The sequence below is a fragment of the Bactrocera oleae genome, chromosome 2, assembly GCF_042242935.1.
Source record: "Bactrocera oleae isolate idBacOlea1 chromosome 2, idBacOlea1, whole genome shotgun sequence".
NCBI classification, from domain to species: domain Eukaryota; kingdom Metazoa; phylum Arthropoda; class Insecta; order Diptera; family Tephritidae; genus Bactrocera; species Bactrocera oleae.
The window spans coordinates 2,691,927-2,708,374 of record NC_091536.1 but is presented as its reverse complement, the minus strand read 5'-3'; the positions used below and the strand labels follow the sequence as shown (position 1 = coordinate 2,708,374).

The window sequence follows — 16,448 nt, the reverse complement described above, 5'->3', positions numbered from 1 at the left end:
AACCAATAATATCTGAATTCATGACAGCTACTACATTTTTTAATCGGTTTCAATTCTGATTCCGACAACTATCAGATAAAACACCCCTGTTTAAGTTTGCTACGAAGTTTGTAACACACTGAGAAAAGTCGGCGATCCTATAAACTACATATATGGTGTAAATGATCAGCATGTTCAGCTGAGCGCATATAGCCAAGTCCGTCTGTTTGACTGTATATATGCAAACTAGTCGCTCAGTTTTTGATATAAAATATGCAGTCGAAGTTAACGTTTTTTCTTGATTTAAGTTTATGATCATATTAGGTCCTGCAAAATCATTGGTTTAAAAAGTGAAACACACACACAGTTGCTAACTCATTTACCGGGCCTTCAAATTAATTTCTATTGAGTAGTTATAGAGGTAGAGTGAATGAGCGATTATAATACAAAGATTTATTTAGTTGTTTTTTATTTTTATTATCATCATCATTACAATCATAAGCTACGATTCGTTATTATCAATAAACTTACACAAAACAGTTCAGAATTATTGGTATTGATCGTTTAAGGTAATATAAATTATCGATCTTTACATTTGCCACAGCTCACTTCAAATACAATTGTAAAGTGTTTTGCTTTTCTGTTGTATTTACATCTTGCAAATTTACGTACAGATACATAATATAATAATATTTAACATAATTACATAGCAAACTTTCGAATAGTATAAATATACTAAAGATAAATTTTAACATTTATACGCATTACTCACTATGTGCAGAGTGCTAATAATAATTTGAATAAAATAAAAAAATGTAAATGAAAAAAATCACACATTGAAGATCTTTTTTTAAAGAGCAACTACATTTTTCAGTGCCAAATATTTTAGAAATTATGAAATATGAATACTAAAAAGCTGCAAAAATTTGATAATAGAAACTTTACATAATAAAAAATATTTAACTAATTTATTTAAATATAATTTATTTATTTTTAATACCAAACAGACGAAGTTTTAATAACGTTTTCTCTCAATTTTTTTTTTTTTTTTTTTTTTAATTTGGAATGCTTTTTTTTAGAACAGAAATGAATACCTACAGCGCTACTAGCTTGATTCAATAGTAAATAACTGGTGCTTTAATATATATGTTATTCATAAGAAATCTATTATATGCTAGACAGAATTTTAAAAGGTTTGAATTCACATGAATTACAATAGAATACAGACATATCAGTGAAGATAATCAGACAGGCACAAGATTGCGATTGAGGTATATTAATAAAGAATCTAAAGAAGCTGTAAAATCCAAACAAATCCTGATGTAGAAAGGTACATACATAGGAGTATACTTAGGGTCGTCAAAATAGTTAATGAGCAACAAATTTTTACTTCGAACAGATTGGCCGACATTAGTATGTTGATATATACTTAATGGATCATGGAAGTAATTTTTTTTTATGGAAGCTAACAAAGCTATTTAAGTAAACACTTAATTCTAAATATTTGACTTGCTCGTAAATCAAGCACATTTAAAAGCTCTAATTGGTTATATGTCATTAATTTTGGAGTTTATGTACCAGAAGTAGTCACCAAGTAATTTTGAGTCAACCTGACTGAAACTTATAAATTAAAGTCAAGAAAGAAAGCATAGCTACTAATTCAGCATAATTAACCTTCCACCTATATGTGTGTATTTTCGTTTATCTCAGCATTTAAATACATAATAGATTAATAAAAATATTGAGAAATTCAACCGACAAAATCAAAGCTTCTCAACAAATTTTTGTCGAAATTCAATTCCAACACGATTTATAGAAATCTAAGCTCATTATAAGCTGCATGTTGTGAGAAATTTAATTTAGTAAAAGTTAAATGAGTTTGAGTTACATAAGCATTACAAATTGAATTTTAATCAAATTCTGTTATGTGGAAAGAAAATGTGTCCAAATGCTATGGCCATTTTCTTGAATGCATATATATGATTCGTACACTGCACTTTGCAACAGTTATTATTATAGCGTTTCTCTTTAGCTTATCAACTTGAACTTTCGGTTTTTGCATTTATTTATAAATATATATACACACATAATTTATGTATACACATACATACATATAATCTGCATATATTCAACGGGACAATATAATTGTTTTTGCTTTGTTTTACACTATACTTGCTGCTGCGTTAATTTTTTTTCTGCTACTTTTGCGTGTTATATAATTTATAAATTAACTCTTTTAGATACATATATATTTGACGCCAACTTTACATTATACAAACTACAACAAATACCCTTAGTACCTTTTACTGATAACGCATCATCCATTTTGTATTTTTTTTATTTTTTTTTCTGTTTTTTTCAAACTACTTTCTTTGCGTATTTTTCTGCTCTGTATATAATATTGAAACTTTTATTTTGGTAATTTAATATTAGCGTGCCAGCTTTGAGTGTCACTAACATCACTAATTTATAGAAGGTTTTGCATTATTCATATACATCTGTGTATGTTTATACAGTTAGATACGAATATCTGGTTCATATATGTATATATACATAATAACAGTAAGTATGCTGCGTGTAATTTATATATTTGTCGATTATTTTTTAAAACTTTTTGTGGTTTTGTGGTTTGCTAATTTACACATTTCAATTAACGCTCTTTGTGATTGGTAATGGTATTTGCAGTTACATAATACAATAGAATAATTATATTTATAAGAAATAGTACAATACAATAATGTATTTTATGGTATTCACTTTGTTTATTTACTAATTTTAACGCTCCTTCATTACATTTTGTTTCTTCTTTATGTTTGCTTGCATTTAATGTATATAATATAATATAATCATAATAGTATTCAATTGTATTTAATTTATAATTTCAAACATGTTTTTGTTATTATTATTATTATAATTTTTTATTATATTTGTATGAATGACATTCACAACTTGCTCTACACGCACCTCGCTTGTTCGCGTCCCCTTTCAAATGGAAGGCATCAACATTTTCTACCACAGCTAAGCTATTTTATGCACCCCCACTCAACGGCCACGCCCCCATTCCGCTTGTCAGCACATTTCAGCAATCTTTGTTAATTTTTTTTCATTTTTGTATACCCCCCTGCCATAGTTTTAAATGTGGTTTGATTATGCGAATTGTTGTTGGATGGCGCCACACACGTCTATGCAGCAGCTCCGCTGCGCTTACTCGTAGTTGGGTTGTTATGGTTGTTAGTGTTGCTCATGTCGGCTGTCAGTTCAACCATCTTATAATACGCCGAATGGATCCGGTAGCGCTCCCTTATTGCTGCCATTGTGTTGTTGTTGGTGGATCGATTGCGGTTGCATTGTTATCGCACTACTGTGCAGCGCTTGGGGCGCCGCTGCCATCATTGGCGCCATCGTCGGCTGTACGCCAGTCAAAGGGGCTTGACCCATCATAGGTTGTCCCATCACCGGCATTCCCTGCTAAACAACACACATGATTACCGTACAGTTAGTTAATAATGCGAGCATACGAAGCATACGGTGTGTGTGTTGGCGAGCGTTGAGAGGTGAAGAAAATAAAATAAAAACGTTTTATTAGCAAAATATTTAAATATGTTCATTCAGTAATCAAGGTTTTACTAAAGGGAGAATCGAAAGGAAACATGCATTTGTAGAGAATAATCCATTTCGTTCTCTCGTACACAAAAAGGGCAACACTGTCAGAGCTACTTTCAAATATTTTTGCCTTCAGATAAGACAAGAAAGTCACAGATCAAACTAAACTCAAAGAGTCTCAAATCAAATCGAAATAGTGAAAATAAGCGGTAAAGAAAAAGGGAGAAGATAAAAGAGACGGAGACGAAGTTTGGCGACTAATTACATTGAACTATTAATGAAAATGTTAAATACTGCAAATAACTTCATCTATGCAAAATTATTGATTATTGATTATTTAGGTGATTACTAGGAGGTTAGTAGTAGTAGTAATCCCGATATTTATTACGTAATTAATGTTCGCTAATCGAAATGAATTTTTTTTTAAACTAAAATGAGAAAAGAGATTTAAGTAATTGTATTATTCAATTAAATGTAGCGGAAAACAAAAGAAAAATTATACATAAGAATATATTAAAAATAATTGGTAGAAACTTAAATTTAGAAATAAAAGAAGTTTATATTTGAATACTTCAAAAAATTAGTTCTTAAGCTCAAATGCTTGAGAAAAGAGTACTACAAGCTTTACAGATGAGTAGTATTTCGGTCCTAATATTATTATACTCTGAACAATGTTTATTAAGTTTGCCACGAAGTCTGTAACACCCAGAAGGAAACGTCTGAAACCCTATAAAATATATACATAAATGATCATAAATGTTCGTCTGTCTGTCTGTCTGTATATATACAAACTAGTCCCTCAGTTTTTAAGCTATTGTTCTGAAATTTTGCAAATGTCCTTTTTTTACTAAGAAGCAGCTCATTTGTCGGAACGGCCGATATCGGACCACTATAGCATTTAACTGCCATACAAACCGAACGATCGGAATCAAGTGCATATACAAGTATGAAAAACTCTTTCATTTGACGAGGTATCTTTACGCAATTTGGCATGGAATAATCTTTAAGGCAATAATCTAACCTGCGAAGAAATTGTATAGAAACTGAACGAGCTGAATCAAGTTCTTGTAAAGAGCCTTTGTATATGTGAAGCGTATTATAGCTTCGGTGCAACCGGAGTTAACGTTTTTTCTTGTTATGCAGGCATATTTTTTTATAGAAAAATTTCTATACACTCTTTGAATAACTGCCAGCAAAATTGTAAACAACTTCGGTTTCTTTTACTTTTCAGTAAACTGGGTCGAAGTATCACAAAGGTTCATTGTCAATTTCGTTTTTAATTTTCACTTCATCTGCATATTTTGAGCTGTTTTTTAAAATGTCAGTATGTATAACGAAAAAATTAAATATTTCTATTTCAAAAAAAAAACTATAGTTTGTTAGGGTGTCATGATAGCAGGTAGTGTTAAGGGTATACAGTTAGGCATGCTTTCAAACTCGTTATTTGACTTTATGAAATGCCGTTAGAGACCAACAAACTGACTACCAAACTTAAGGTTACACAAATTGCAAACGGGGGAATAGCAGGTTTAGGCAATTCGATAAGAAGTGGAAGTTAACTCAAATGGACAATAAACAAAACGATTAAAATAAAATTAAAATAAAAATTGTAAATAATGCAATTAAATTAAGAGCAATATAAAAGAATTGAAAAACATAAAAGACAGCTTACCTGCATATAATTTGGTATAACAGGATAACTAGCGTGAATATACGGATGGTTTTGGATTGTGATAGGCGCAGGACTTACTGTCATGCCATGTGCCTAAGTTAACATGGTAGTAGTAGTAGTAGTGGTAGTGGTGGTGGTTGTGGTGTTAAAGGTGGTACGAGTGAACAAGGTACATACACACACAGAGATTCATTTGTGTCGAGTATTCGTGAAAATCGCACGAGAAATATCGGCAATGAATGGCAAATGGAAATCAATTGTTTTTAATTGATTTAATTAAATCAGTTAATTTTTTTATTTATTGAAAACGAATGCAATGAACAGAGAAAAATTAAGAGAATATAATATGAAATATTTAATCATTTGAAATATGGTTTATTTTTAATTTTTTTTTTTTCGATTTGCAATAGTAAGAAAGAGTATATATAATTAAATAATGTGAGTTTTGTATTATTTGTTATCGCATATGTGGGTACGTATGTTTATTGGCGATATGGAATTTCGCGAGAACGAGAGTATTAATCGTGTGCATGTAGTTAAACGAATGAACGCAGCGAATGAGTGGGTAGTATAGAGTGGTATTCATATGTAAAGAGAAGATAAAAGAGAAAAAATCATAAATTAAAAATTTAAATAAGATAAATTAAAAAAGGAGATAATATACAAATGTATAAACATATAGATGATAAGGAAATAATTAGTAAAAAAAAGTTCTCAAAGCAATTAGCGAGAAGGGACCCTTAGCAAATTTTGTATCCTTATGCAGTGTTTGCATATGTCATTATGTTATGCGTGATAGTGGTAGGAAATTGAAATAGTTTTGTATATTTTGTTTATTCTATGTAGTTTTTGAAGATAAATAATATTGTTGTGGCTTCCAACATTTGTGTCCATAAAAATCGTAGAGGTAAAAAAAGTTTAAGTATTTTTTTTTTCAATTAATTTATCCGCCATATTTAAAATTATTTCGATGTAACAACCAATCAAGATTTAGTTAAATATCTTTGTTTGAGTTATTCTCTGTTGGTAAATATTGGGCAGATCCTCGGAACAGGGTATATTAATTTTTCACGAAGTTTGTAACACCCAGAAGGAAACAACGGAGACCCTATAAAATGTATACATAAATGATCAGCATGATGAGCTGTGTTGATTTAGCCATGTCCGTCTGTCTGTATATATACATACGAACTAGTCCCTCAGTCTTTGAGATATCGATCTAAAGTTTTGCACACGTCCTTTTCCACCCAAGAAGCTACTAAACCGGCGATATCGGACCACTATAGCATATAGCTCCCATTCAAACTGACCGATTGGAATCAAGTGCTTGCATGGAAAACTTTTTCATTTAACGAGATATCTTCTCGAAAATTAGCGCATAGATTATTATCCACGCCAATCGTGTAATGTCCGGATCACTATAGCATATAGCTGCAATACAAACTGACCGATTCAAGTTCTTGTAAGGAACATTTTGTATTTGTGAAGGGTATTATAGCTTCGGTGCAACCGATGTTAAGGTTTTTTCTTGTTTCAATATACAAAAACTACAAAAAAACATATATACTAGGAACCTAAAACGGAGAATTAAAATAACCAGTATTTTATAATAATCCCGTTTTATAAGTTTTATTCTTTTAAAACCACAATTTTGAAGCCAGATATGTTAATAAATATGATATGTTAAAAATTGCTATTTTGAATTTATTATACTTTTCTATAGAACATGCACGAAATAACGCTAGTCGGTGAATGAAACCTCATTTAATGCGGCTTTGGATGGAGGCTTATTAGAAATTTTTCTCTGGTAGAAAGTAATCTAAAAAATTTGCCCGAACTATAGGAGTAACCATAACGCTTTTCGGGTAAAACTATTACACAAACTTCCACTTTCATTTAAAATACCTTAGGAAAATAAATAAAACAGGTTTAACTTCAAAATATGGGAATAAAATGACGTATAGTTTGTTTGAAAAAATATATAGACTCTATAAAAACATCTAATATGCAATGCGTGTTTGACGACAACGAATTCAGCGAATTAAGAGCAGATGACAGAAGAATATATTAATTTAAAAAACATTAAAAAAAAAAAAAGTTTGAAAAAAATTTAAATTTTAGGGAAGTGTGATAAAGGTAAATTCAAAACTGCTTTTTGAAAACATTTCGTGAAAATTAGATTAAAGAATTAATAAAAAAATACGCAAAAAGTTTAAAAGAAAATTAATAAAAATTGTGTATTTTATTTGTAACTGTTTTTACTGAAACATCTTGTATGCTTATAAATAATTTTTTTTTTCAGTTTATTTGTTGCTTGGCATTACAACATGTATTATGGTTTGGCATAAATTGGTTCGTTTCTGCAATTTGTCGCTTTGTGGTATCTTTTTTGGATTGATTTATATATACACATATTGTATATATTTCTTTTGTTGGACAATAGGTGTTCATAGGTAGTTTTGTAAGTAGTACATATACAAATTAGTATCGTATATTCTAGTACGAATTGTATAATTAGTAGTAGTAGTAGTAGTAGTGCCTGTGGCAGTAGAGTAGGAGTAGTACTGTTTTATTTGAGTTAAACGTGAAATAAAAGATCTTTTTTTGCTTTTTAGTAGTTTAGTAGAAGCGATTTAGACTCACCATTGGACGATAGCCAGCACCAGTTGTAGCAGCCATTGGTTGAGGTGTCCAATTAGCACCGGGTTTCGCTGTATTTTTCGGTGAGTTCCATTGCACAGGTCTATACAGTAGTAAGTAAATATGGTAGATGGAATATTGATATTATGAATAACTTATTATGTGAGTGTTGATATGTGTGTTTGTGTGAAAATGTCTGTTTATATATGAATATTTATCATTGACTTAAAAAAAATTACCATATATTAATTATTATATTTCCATGCCAGAAATGTTGAAGATGTTTTTATTAAAAGGAATGGAGTCTCATTGGAACTTGTATATATAAAACCGTGAGAATTTTTAATTATATTATAACCGCTAAAGGTTTGAACAGAAAACGTAGGCATTAATATATACTTTAGTCATTTATATATATATAAAAATATTAGGTTTGTTTCAGAACTTCTAACTATCACTAGCAACAAGAACTGTTAATTCTGTTAACTTCTGTTACACCGAAGCTGTAATACTTTTCACAAATTCAAAAGATTTCACTGAAGAATTTGATTTTGATCTTTCAGTTTGTATGGCAGATATATGCTACAAGTATAGTGGTCCGATGTGAACAAATTCTTCGGATATTGTACCATTGTATTAAGACAACTATTCACGCGAAATTTCGTGAATATGTCTCGTCAAATTCAAAAATTCTCTATACAAGGGCTGGATTTAATCGATCAGTTTATATGCTAGCTATATGTTTATAGTGGCCCGATCTGAACAATTTATTCAGCGAACATATGGTAGATGCTGCAATTTATAAAACATAGCTGTTAAACACATGTGTAAAGAAGCATTTGCTTTTATTTTTTTTATTTTAATTGTTTTGAATTGTAAAAGTAAAAATTGTATAGATTAATTTTCAGATCTATATATTTTAGCTAGTTTTCCATTTCATTACTTTTTCGTTATTTCGCTCTTTATGAGAGTAACTTGTTAATTTTCGCATTCCGCTTCTTCCTGATTGCTAGCAGTTCTGAAACAAACTTATTTAAGACTCATATCTATATATTTCCGGCACTTTACAATTCATCTTTATGTAGAAAAAAATGTAATTTCTAGTTTCTGAGGTGACTGATGAGCTGTTCTTACAATAAAAAATAAAATGTAGTTTTGGTTTCAAGTTTTCTATGCTTTTCGCATGCCCTAATTTCAATCTCTGGAAGTGTGTTATTTAATTGATTATTTTTTTAAGTTTGAATTTCTTGTCATTATTACTACTACTCACTTTGCACTGCTCGATTTATTTATATTCAGATTATCTACAAGTGACATAAGCGAACTATCCAAATCGCCAGTGAGTATTTTGCCAGTATTAGTTGGCTGTGTTTGTTGTTGTTGTTGTTGAAACTGTTGTTGTTGTTGTTGTTGTTGGGTGAGTAGTTGCTGCTGCTGCTGACTACCAGCCATACCCAGAGCACCTGCAGTGACAATAGTTGTTTGATTGGAAGCGGCTGGATGCGTGGAAGTGATGCCAGGTTTAAGTACATCACCCAGAGCATCAAAGCCTTCAGATTTTTTTTCGATATTTTTGTTGTTTTTGGTTTTAGTAGTCAGTAGTAATTTTAATTTACACACAAATGTTTCATTAACCAGCGGTATTTATATTAGAGTATATTAGGGTGTGCATAATTCACCATATTCCATTTGATCATGGTGGGTTTTTTATTTTACAGATTTTTATTGCAGAAACAGTTACACAATTAATGAACCCATAATGTGTTTTGTTTTTTTTTTATAATGTGTACATGGATTTTGTGTGTAGTGGAAACCCCGAAACACAGACAAATGAGTTTTTGCATGATGTTTGGACGCATTTTATTTTGTTTTTGACATAAAAAGCATTTTTTACAGTTAGTTTACATTTTTCACCACACCAAAAGGTTCAATTGTTGAATTTGTTTTTTTAACGATTTTTTAAAATTTTTTTTTATTGCATTCGTTGAAATTTTCAATACGTTTAATAATTTTGTATTGTTGTTGTTTTAATTTTGGGAATTAATTTATATTATTTTCGATATTGTTATAAGTGCCACCATTTTTCCGTTTGGTATGTTTAAAATAGTTTTATTTTGCCATAATTATGATACAAAATATGTTTTGTGAGTTTACATAAAAAAGACAAACAAAAAGAAGAGAAAGAGAAAAAATACATTTACAAAATAAATAAATATGACGATTTTTGTGTTAAATATACTATATATTTTTTTAAGAAAAAGATTTTGGAAACTTTTTTGATTTAAGTGAGAGAAGTTCAAAAAACTAAGTGAGCTTTGATTTCGAATAAAGTAAACATTTACAGAAAGCAATGACCCTAATTATATTTGATGTTTAAAATGTTCATATGTATGTGTAACGCATTCTTGAGAGTATGTATGTGGATAACAGATGGAGTTGTATATTATTTTTCTGTAGTGTATGAAGTGTATTGAAAGTAGGTTTGGGATTAGTTTAGTTAGTAGTTAAGATTCAACATTTAGAAAACGAATTGAAAACAAACATGCAAGTCTACACACAACATAAATAGTACCGATTTACAAAACTCCATATGCAGTTAAAGTATTTGACATATTTAAGCACCAGTGACTTTTCTGATTATAATCGAATGCAATGAGAGAGAAAATAATAATTATTTATCGTATTTGTTTAATAAAAATATTATAAAAACAAAATGTTGAAAGAATATCGATATAAATTAAAAAAAATAAATAAAGAGTGAAAATAAAAGATGTGGCTTACAAAAAGCGATTTCAAAAAATTAGGATTATTTTATTCTAAATAAGCGTACATATACTCATGTTTATGATTAAAAAAAAGAATATACTTCTTAACACAAATAAAGCTTAAGGAACCAGTAATTGCGCTTTAGTTCATAAAAAAAAACAATTATTATATAAAATAATAAATTTAATATATGTAAAAATAAAAGAAATCATTTAACAAATATCTTTGTGAAACTTTCCTTTTAAAACGGGTATTGTAATATAAACTGGGTTATTTGTCCAAAACCTTCTTCTAACCAACAATTCATTCACAACTAAAGCTTAAAAAACGGCTTATTGTATAATTAATTGATGAAGATAGTTCACAATTTAGAATCAATTTATAAGACCAAGCAAAAAAATCAGATATCTTTCACTAAAACGGCTCCGATCACATATTTTGATAGATAAGACGAAAATACAGATAGCGTTGTTCAAAAAGTTTACATCTGATTAAGTGTTCTTTTGCTCCCTATTTTATTGGTAAACCAGCACATGAAAGTGCAGTACATTTTTTACAAGACTGTAAGTTTTGCAATATAAAATAAATTTTTGTTTAATTCATACGAAAAAAAAAATTTCGTAAAATAATCAAACTTCAACCCTTAATATCTTTTAAACGGTTAGGTTTAGGAAAAAATCGTAAGAATTTTGTAGAGCATTCTCGTATCCAATCTCCCACAAGACTTATGAAACGAAATATTTTTTCAAGTAGTTGGAAGCGAGATATGAATTTTTGTATCTGATAACTGTAAGGCGGAGGACCTTCCCTTTACAATTAAGAGCTCAAACTTGAAGAGATTGTTTAGAGGTGTCTAAGGACCTATTTTTTGACCCATCCTAAATACTCGTGCTATTTAAAATTTGTTTTTGCTATGTTTTGGCCTTAGGATCAATGTAAAAAAATTCCTGTATAAAAAATATATAAAAAAATTCATGCAAATGGACTATGATTTCATTAGTGTAAAAAAAAACATAACCTTAAATTCTCAAAGACGGGGCAATTCAGCAATCATTAACAAATATTGAGAATAGAACCCTTTCCATAATAAATAGTTTTCTCGTTCCTTCTGTTGTTAATGATATGATATATATTTTTTTCCAAAAAATTAACATTTTATATGTATTTATTCTAATTTGTCACTCTAATATCTATATCTAACTATAAGAAATAAAATATTTCTTCGAATTTCAAATTCGCCTAAAGCTAAAATGAAGCTCCTATTTACAACAAAGTCATTAGAACTTAGAAAGCACATTCAAACGAACATATTCTATTAATAAAGAAAATAAATATATATGACAAACATTTTGAAATACTCATAATTTTTGGAAATAATATGGAAGTAAAGAATTGAATCAAGCCTACAGTTAAAATGTTTATAAAATTATATAATAATAATGCTACAAATATAATATTTTATAAACGAAAACAAAACACGAAAGCGAGATGGCAGCACATAAAATACGAGGAAGCACGGAATCACTAAAGAAGAGTTGCCGAAAGAGACCGCAGAGCAAAATCAATGTCGAAAACTGACACGCAGCCTTGGGCTAAAGGACATTGCAAAGCTGACTGGCTGGCAGTGCGATTTGGTAAAGACATTGATTGGCGGGCATGGAAACAGAAGACGAACACGAACGGAATCACAACAAAATATACACACATTTGTGAGCACGGCAGTAGATTGCAAAGCGAGGAACAGCGAGAAGTATGTATACAAAGAAGCATTGCAGAGGAGTGGCGTGGGCTTGTGTTCTTGGCCAGACGCCGCTAAAGCAACGGTACCGTGTGTAGTGCCTAGCTTTAATGACAGTAGAGTAAGTGATTAGACAAACGTGGTTGAGGTTCTGCGTTTTTATGTTCAAACTGAAAGCCAAAAACAATAACCCAAAGCAAAGCGTGCATAAATCTTGTTTTTTTTTTTTTTGCATTCACTTTGTATTAAGCAGTTTGGATTGTTGTTGTTCGTGGTATAACTTGGTGCAGCAATGCAATACAATATAATATGACAGTAACAAAAAGGCAACACAGGAAGCTTTAAGTTTAAATAACACGACGGGCACACACGTACATACTATACCTACATACAATACCAGTACGTATGAGAGTGAGCAAGTGTGAGCATAAAAGTATAAGGGATCAGCAATATCTGCTCTTATACAGCTGACTGATTATTTTGTACGTATAGTATATAGAGGTAATAAGTATGCATGTATATTTTCTCTTCACCTGGTGGGAATTGTTGTGACGCCGGCGCCACCATAGTTGCTGTATTCATAAATAGCGTTTGCGCGGCTTGAGCCCCCTGTGGCATATAAGCGGCAGCGGTGCTGTGGGTTGAAAATTCCATTTGCTGGTGCAGTTGTTGCTGTGCGCCAAATAGCGGCGCTTCCATAGTGTCAAAGAATGGATTTGGTAAGTCCGTTACGGAGGAGGATGCAGCAGCAGCTGTGGGACACCAACAATTTAGGTTCGCATTCAGTTAACGGTTTTGCAAATTTTTTGCAATGTTGTTGTTGTTGTTAGTTATAATAGCCATTTTGTATGTAATTTTGCGCGTATTTCAGTTAGAGCATAAATTGAAAATAAAAGCACAAAATTTCAATTAACAAATTCATTAATTATGCAAAAATTAACTATCTGAAAAAATAAGAATAAATTTCCTGAGATGAATTACTTCATCAAATCTAACCTAAAAACATAGACACGAACCCTTATTGACATTTATATACTGGACGTACCTACTAATATTTTACTCGAACAATTCGAAATCTCTTCTTGATCTAACATAAAAGAGGCAAACATTAAGATACTTTGATGTAGTACTGCTTAATTGCTTCTTATACGTAAAAATATTATTATTTTCTACAAAATATAATATATTGTATATGAAACCTTTGAATTTATCCTTATTGTACATATGCTGATATCGCCTTAAGATTTTAAACAAAATGAATACAAAAAATTATGGAGTTTCTAATTGCTTAAGGTTAACGTCAATTTAAAACAAAAACTTGAATTATATAACTCACAATATTTATGTTAAAACATGAAGAGTACACAAATAAAAGTGGCCATAAGCGATTAGTTGCATGCACACCATTTTTACTAAATTCGGTTATTGCAAATCGTATTCAGTAATCTCTTAAATACTAGTAAATATGTATGAGTAATTACAAAAATTTTAACGGTAGTAAATAAACACAACCAAAAGAGTAAAAACACATAATAAGACATTGAATTTTCTAAAATATACAGTATTTTAAAATATATCTTTGCTAAGCAACCAAATAAATACACGTTATATTAATAAAAGGATAAATAATTTGTTTAACAACACCGTTGGATAGTAATCGGAATATTTGGTAGTTAAAGTTTCAAAGCTTAAATTGTGGAAGGATTAGGAATTGGAAAACAAATATAGGAATCACAAACACTCTAGGACAATTAAACGCGCCGAAGAAGGATGGCATAGACATTTATTTTCAAAGAAGTGTATAAATTTCACTTACCGGCTGGTTCAGTGTTACCAAAAACGGATGAAAAATTGCTGTCCGAGACGAAAGCGTTAGCAGCCGCTGAAGGCGCACCATTGAAACCTAATTGGAAAACAAACATTGTTAATGTCTGGTTCTGGTCTGGTTAAGAGTTAAGCTTTTTTAAATGCAACCAAATGCAATTTTTAGTCTACTACTCAAAGGCGGCGTGCTTGATAATAAACTTTGGAATAACAATAATAAACACACATTAACTAGCTTGTACTAGAAATGAAAAAGGAAAATGAGTTAAAATTAAATAAAATGCATGCTACCATTATTATGTATCCAAATATTATTGACATTCTGTGCACCACCTGTTGCTGCTGCCACACCGCCACCAGTGCCTACACCACCGACTGGTGCATCAAACATATCAGCAAATGGATTTCCCAATTGTAGCAAGTCATCGGAGGCTTTTGTGCCACCCGCAGTACTGCCTGCACCGGCGGCACCAGTCGAGCCAGCAGCCGTTGCCGGAGCTGCACCAAACAGATCAACTATCGGTGCGCCAGCACTACTGGCTGGCGGCGACGATAAGAATGGATTTGTTAGTGCAGCACCAGCACCGCCTGCAGTGGGTGAAGAGACTTTCGATTGCTGTAAAATGGATGAAAAAAACTAGATTAAATACAAATTTAATTAAAATTTAACTAATATTAAGCTGAAGTGTAAGCTGAACTGTTTATTTTATTATGACCTATTATATCCTCAAATTTTAAGAATTCTAAATGTCATTTATATAACGAACAATGTAATCATCTAATATATGGTATAAAACCTGTAATAAAAATCGAAGTAACCTTGTTCTTAGATATACGAGGTGTTCATCCAATGTCTTTTCTTAACAACGAAAAGCTTAACCCAAAATCCAATATATGAGAATAAAGCGAGATAGTACAGGCATTTAACACTTGTTAAGATGCTTATAAAGGCGATAATGACTACTAAAATACAAACGAAAGTCATCGCTCAGCCCCCTAAATGCCAGATACGGCTTGTTTTAACATTTTTATTGTTCAAGAAATTGAAATAGTCGCACTGCACTACGTATTATGTGGCGATTTGGACAGTTAAAAAATTGAGGGGACTAGAAAGCATCTATGCTCAAAGGTGTTCAGACGAGCGATAGAAAGATTTTTTTTTTAATTTGTTGAAGAAATTAATATTTATTGAGTTTAATTTATGAACTAAAATTAATAACATCTTCAGCATAAATGAAATTTAAGTTTTTACCACAAATTATTAATTCGCTTTGCATATATCACTTACTTTGTATTGGTTCATTGCAGCCTCCTCTTCGGCTAATACCTGGGCTTTCAATTGCTCATCGATGCCATTGGTCGTGTCGAATTTGCTTGATGCGGCGGCCGTGCCGAAGGATGAGCTGGTGGAAGATAAGGCAGTAACAGCGGATTTAACATTCTTCTGATTGCTACGAGTGTGCTCAAGCCGATATGGCAAGGGGTTTTATTAAATTGTTTTGTTTTACGACGTATCAACATTATATAAATACTCAGCACATGGGAGCAATAAAAGTTTATCAACCAGCGTCGTAGACAACAAAGTATTGAAACGAAAAATATTACCAAACGAGCAATAAATGGCAACCAAATTATTGTATAAGATAACAGCAACGGTAACGAAAATTATGACGACCACAAAAGCGACCAAGATGTAGTTATAAAATATGGAATTAAATAAGAAAAGGAAAACAAATAAAATTCTAAAATTACAATAAAATAAATCAAACCAATACTAAAAATTACTAAAAACAAATTATTGAAAATTACTGAAACAAATTAATAATAAATTAATTATTGAATATTACTTAAACTCTAGTTCTAACAATTATTATTTTTTCTATAATTACTATTTTTAGATTACAGATGTGGGTTTTGAACGGAATATATTAGTAAAACTAATACCTATTTTAGAGCTGGACTGATCTCCTTAAGCTTTAAGCAAAGTATTAACTAGGCACAGTGGGTAGAAGCCTAAATTTAACTTGAGATTAAGCCTTTAGAATTTAAAATAAATTCAAACCGTAAATGTTTAAGATACAAATACTATTATTTAATGGGTTGCGTCACATACAAAAATTCGCTCTCAAATTAAATAATTGCTTAGCTTAATTTAGACCCACCAATAATATTCGATTCACACAGACGAGAAGAGTAGATTGACAAAATCAAAAGGGCATAAAAAAG

The 16,448-nt window shown here is 30.8% G+C and overlaps 1 protein-coding gene across 21 annotated transcripts in view; it reads right to left on the bottom strand.

Annotated features, from left to right (window-relative positions):
- Positions 1-431: 431 nt before the first annotated feature.
- lap (phosphatidylinositol-binding clathrin assembly protein lap) overlaps positions 432-16,448 on the bottom strand; it is a 35,090-nt gene continuing 19,073 nt past the window's right edge. For 5 of the 21 annotated variants that reach the window (XM_070106754.1, XM_036373699.2, XM_070106752.1 and 2 more), the window contains 8 exons: positions 15,511-15,673; positions 14,514-14,838; positions 14,215-14,301; positions 12,932-13,150; positions 9,165-9,444; positions 7,898-7,997; positions 5,255-5,347; positions 432-3,447 (listed from right to left, as the gene is read on the bottom strand). In XM_070106754.1, coding sequence (XP_069962855.1) covers positions 3,247-3,447; positions 5,255-5,347; positions 7,898-7,997; positions 9,165-9,444; positions 12,932-13,150; positions 14,215-14,301; positions 14,514-14,838; positions 15,511-15,673 — 1,468 coding nt within the window. In that variant the 3' untranslated portion in view covers positions 432-3,246. The remainder of the gene's footprint in view (positions 3,448-5,254; positions 5,348-7,897; positions 7,998-9,164; positions 9,445-12,931; positions 13,151-14,214; positions 14,302-14,513; positions 14,839-15,510; positions 15,674-16,448) is intronic. The other 16 variants (XM_070106801.1, XM_070106797.1, XM_070106761.1 and 13 more) reach the window with 16 other exon arrangements.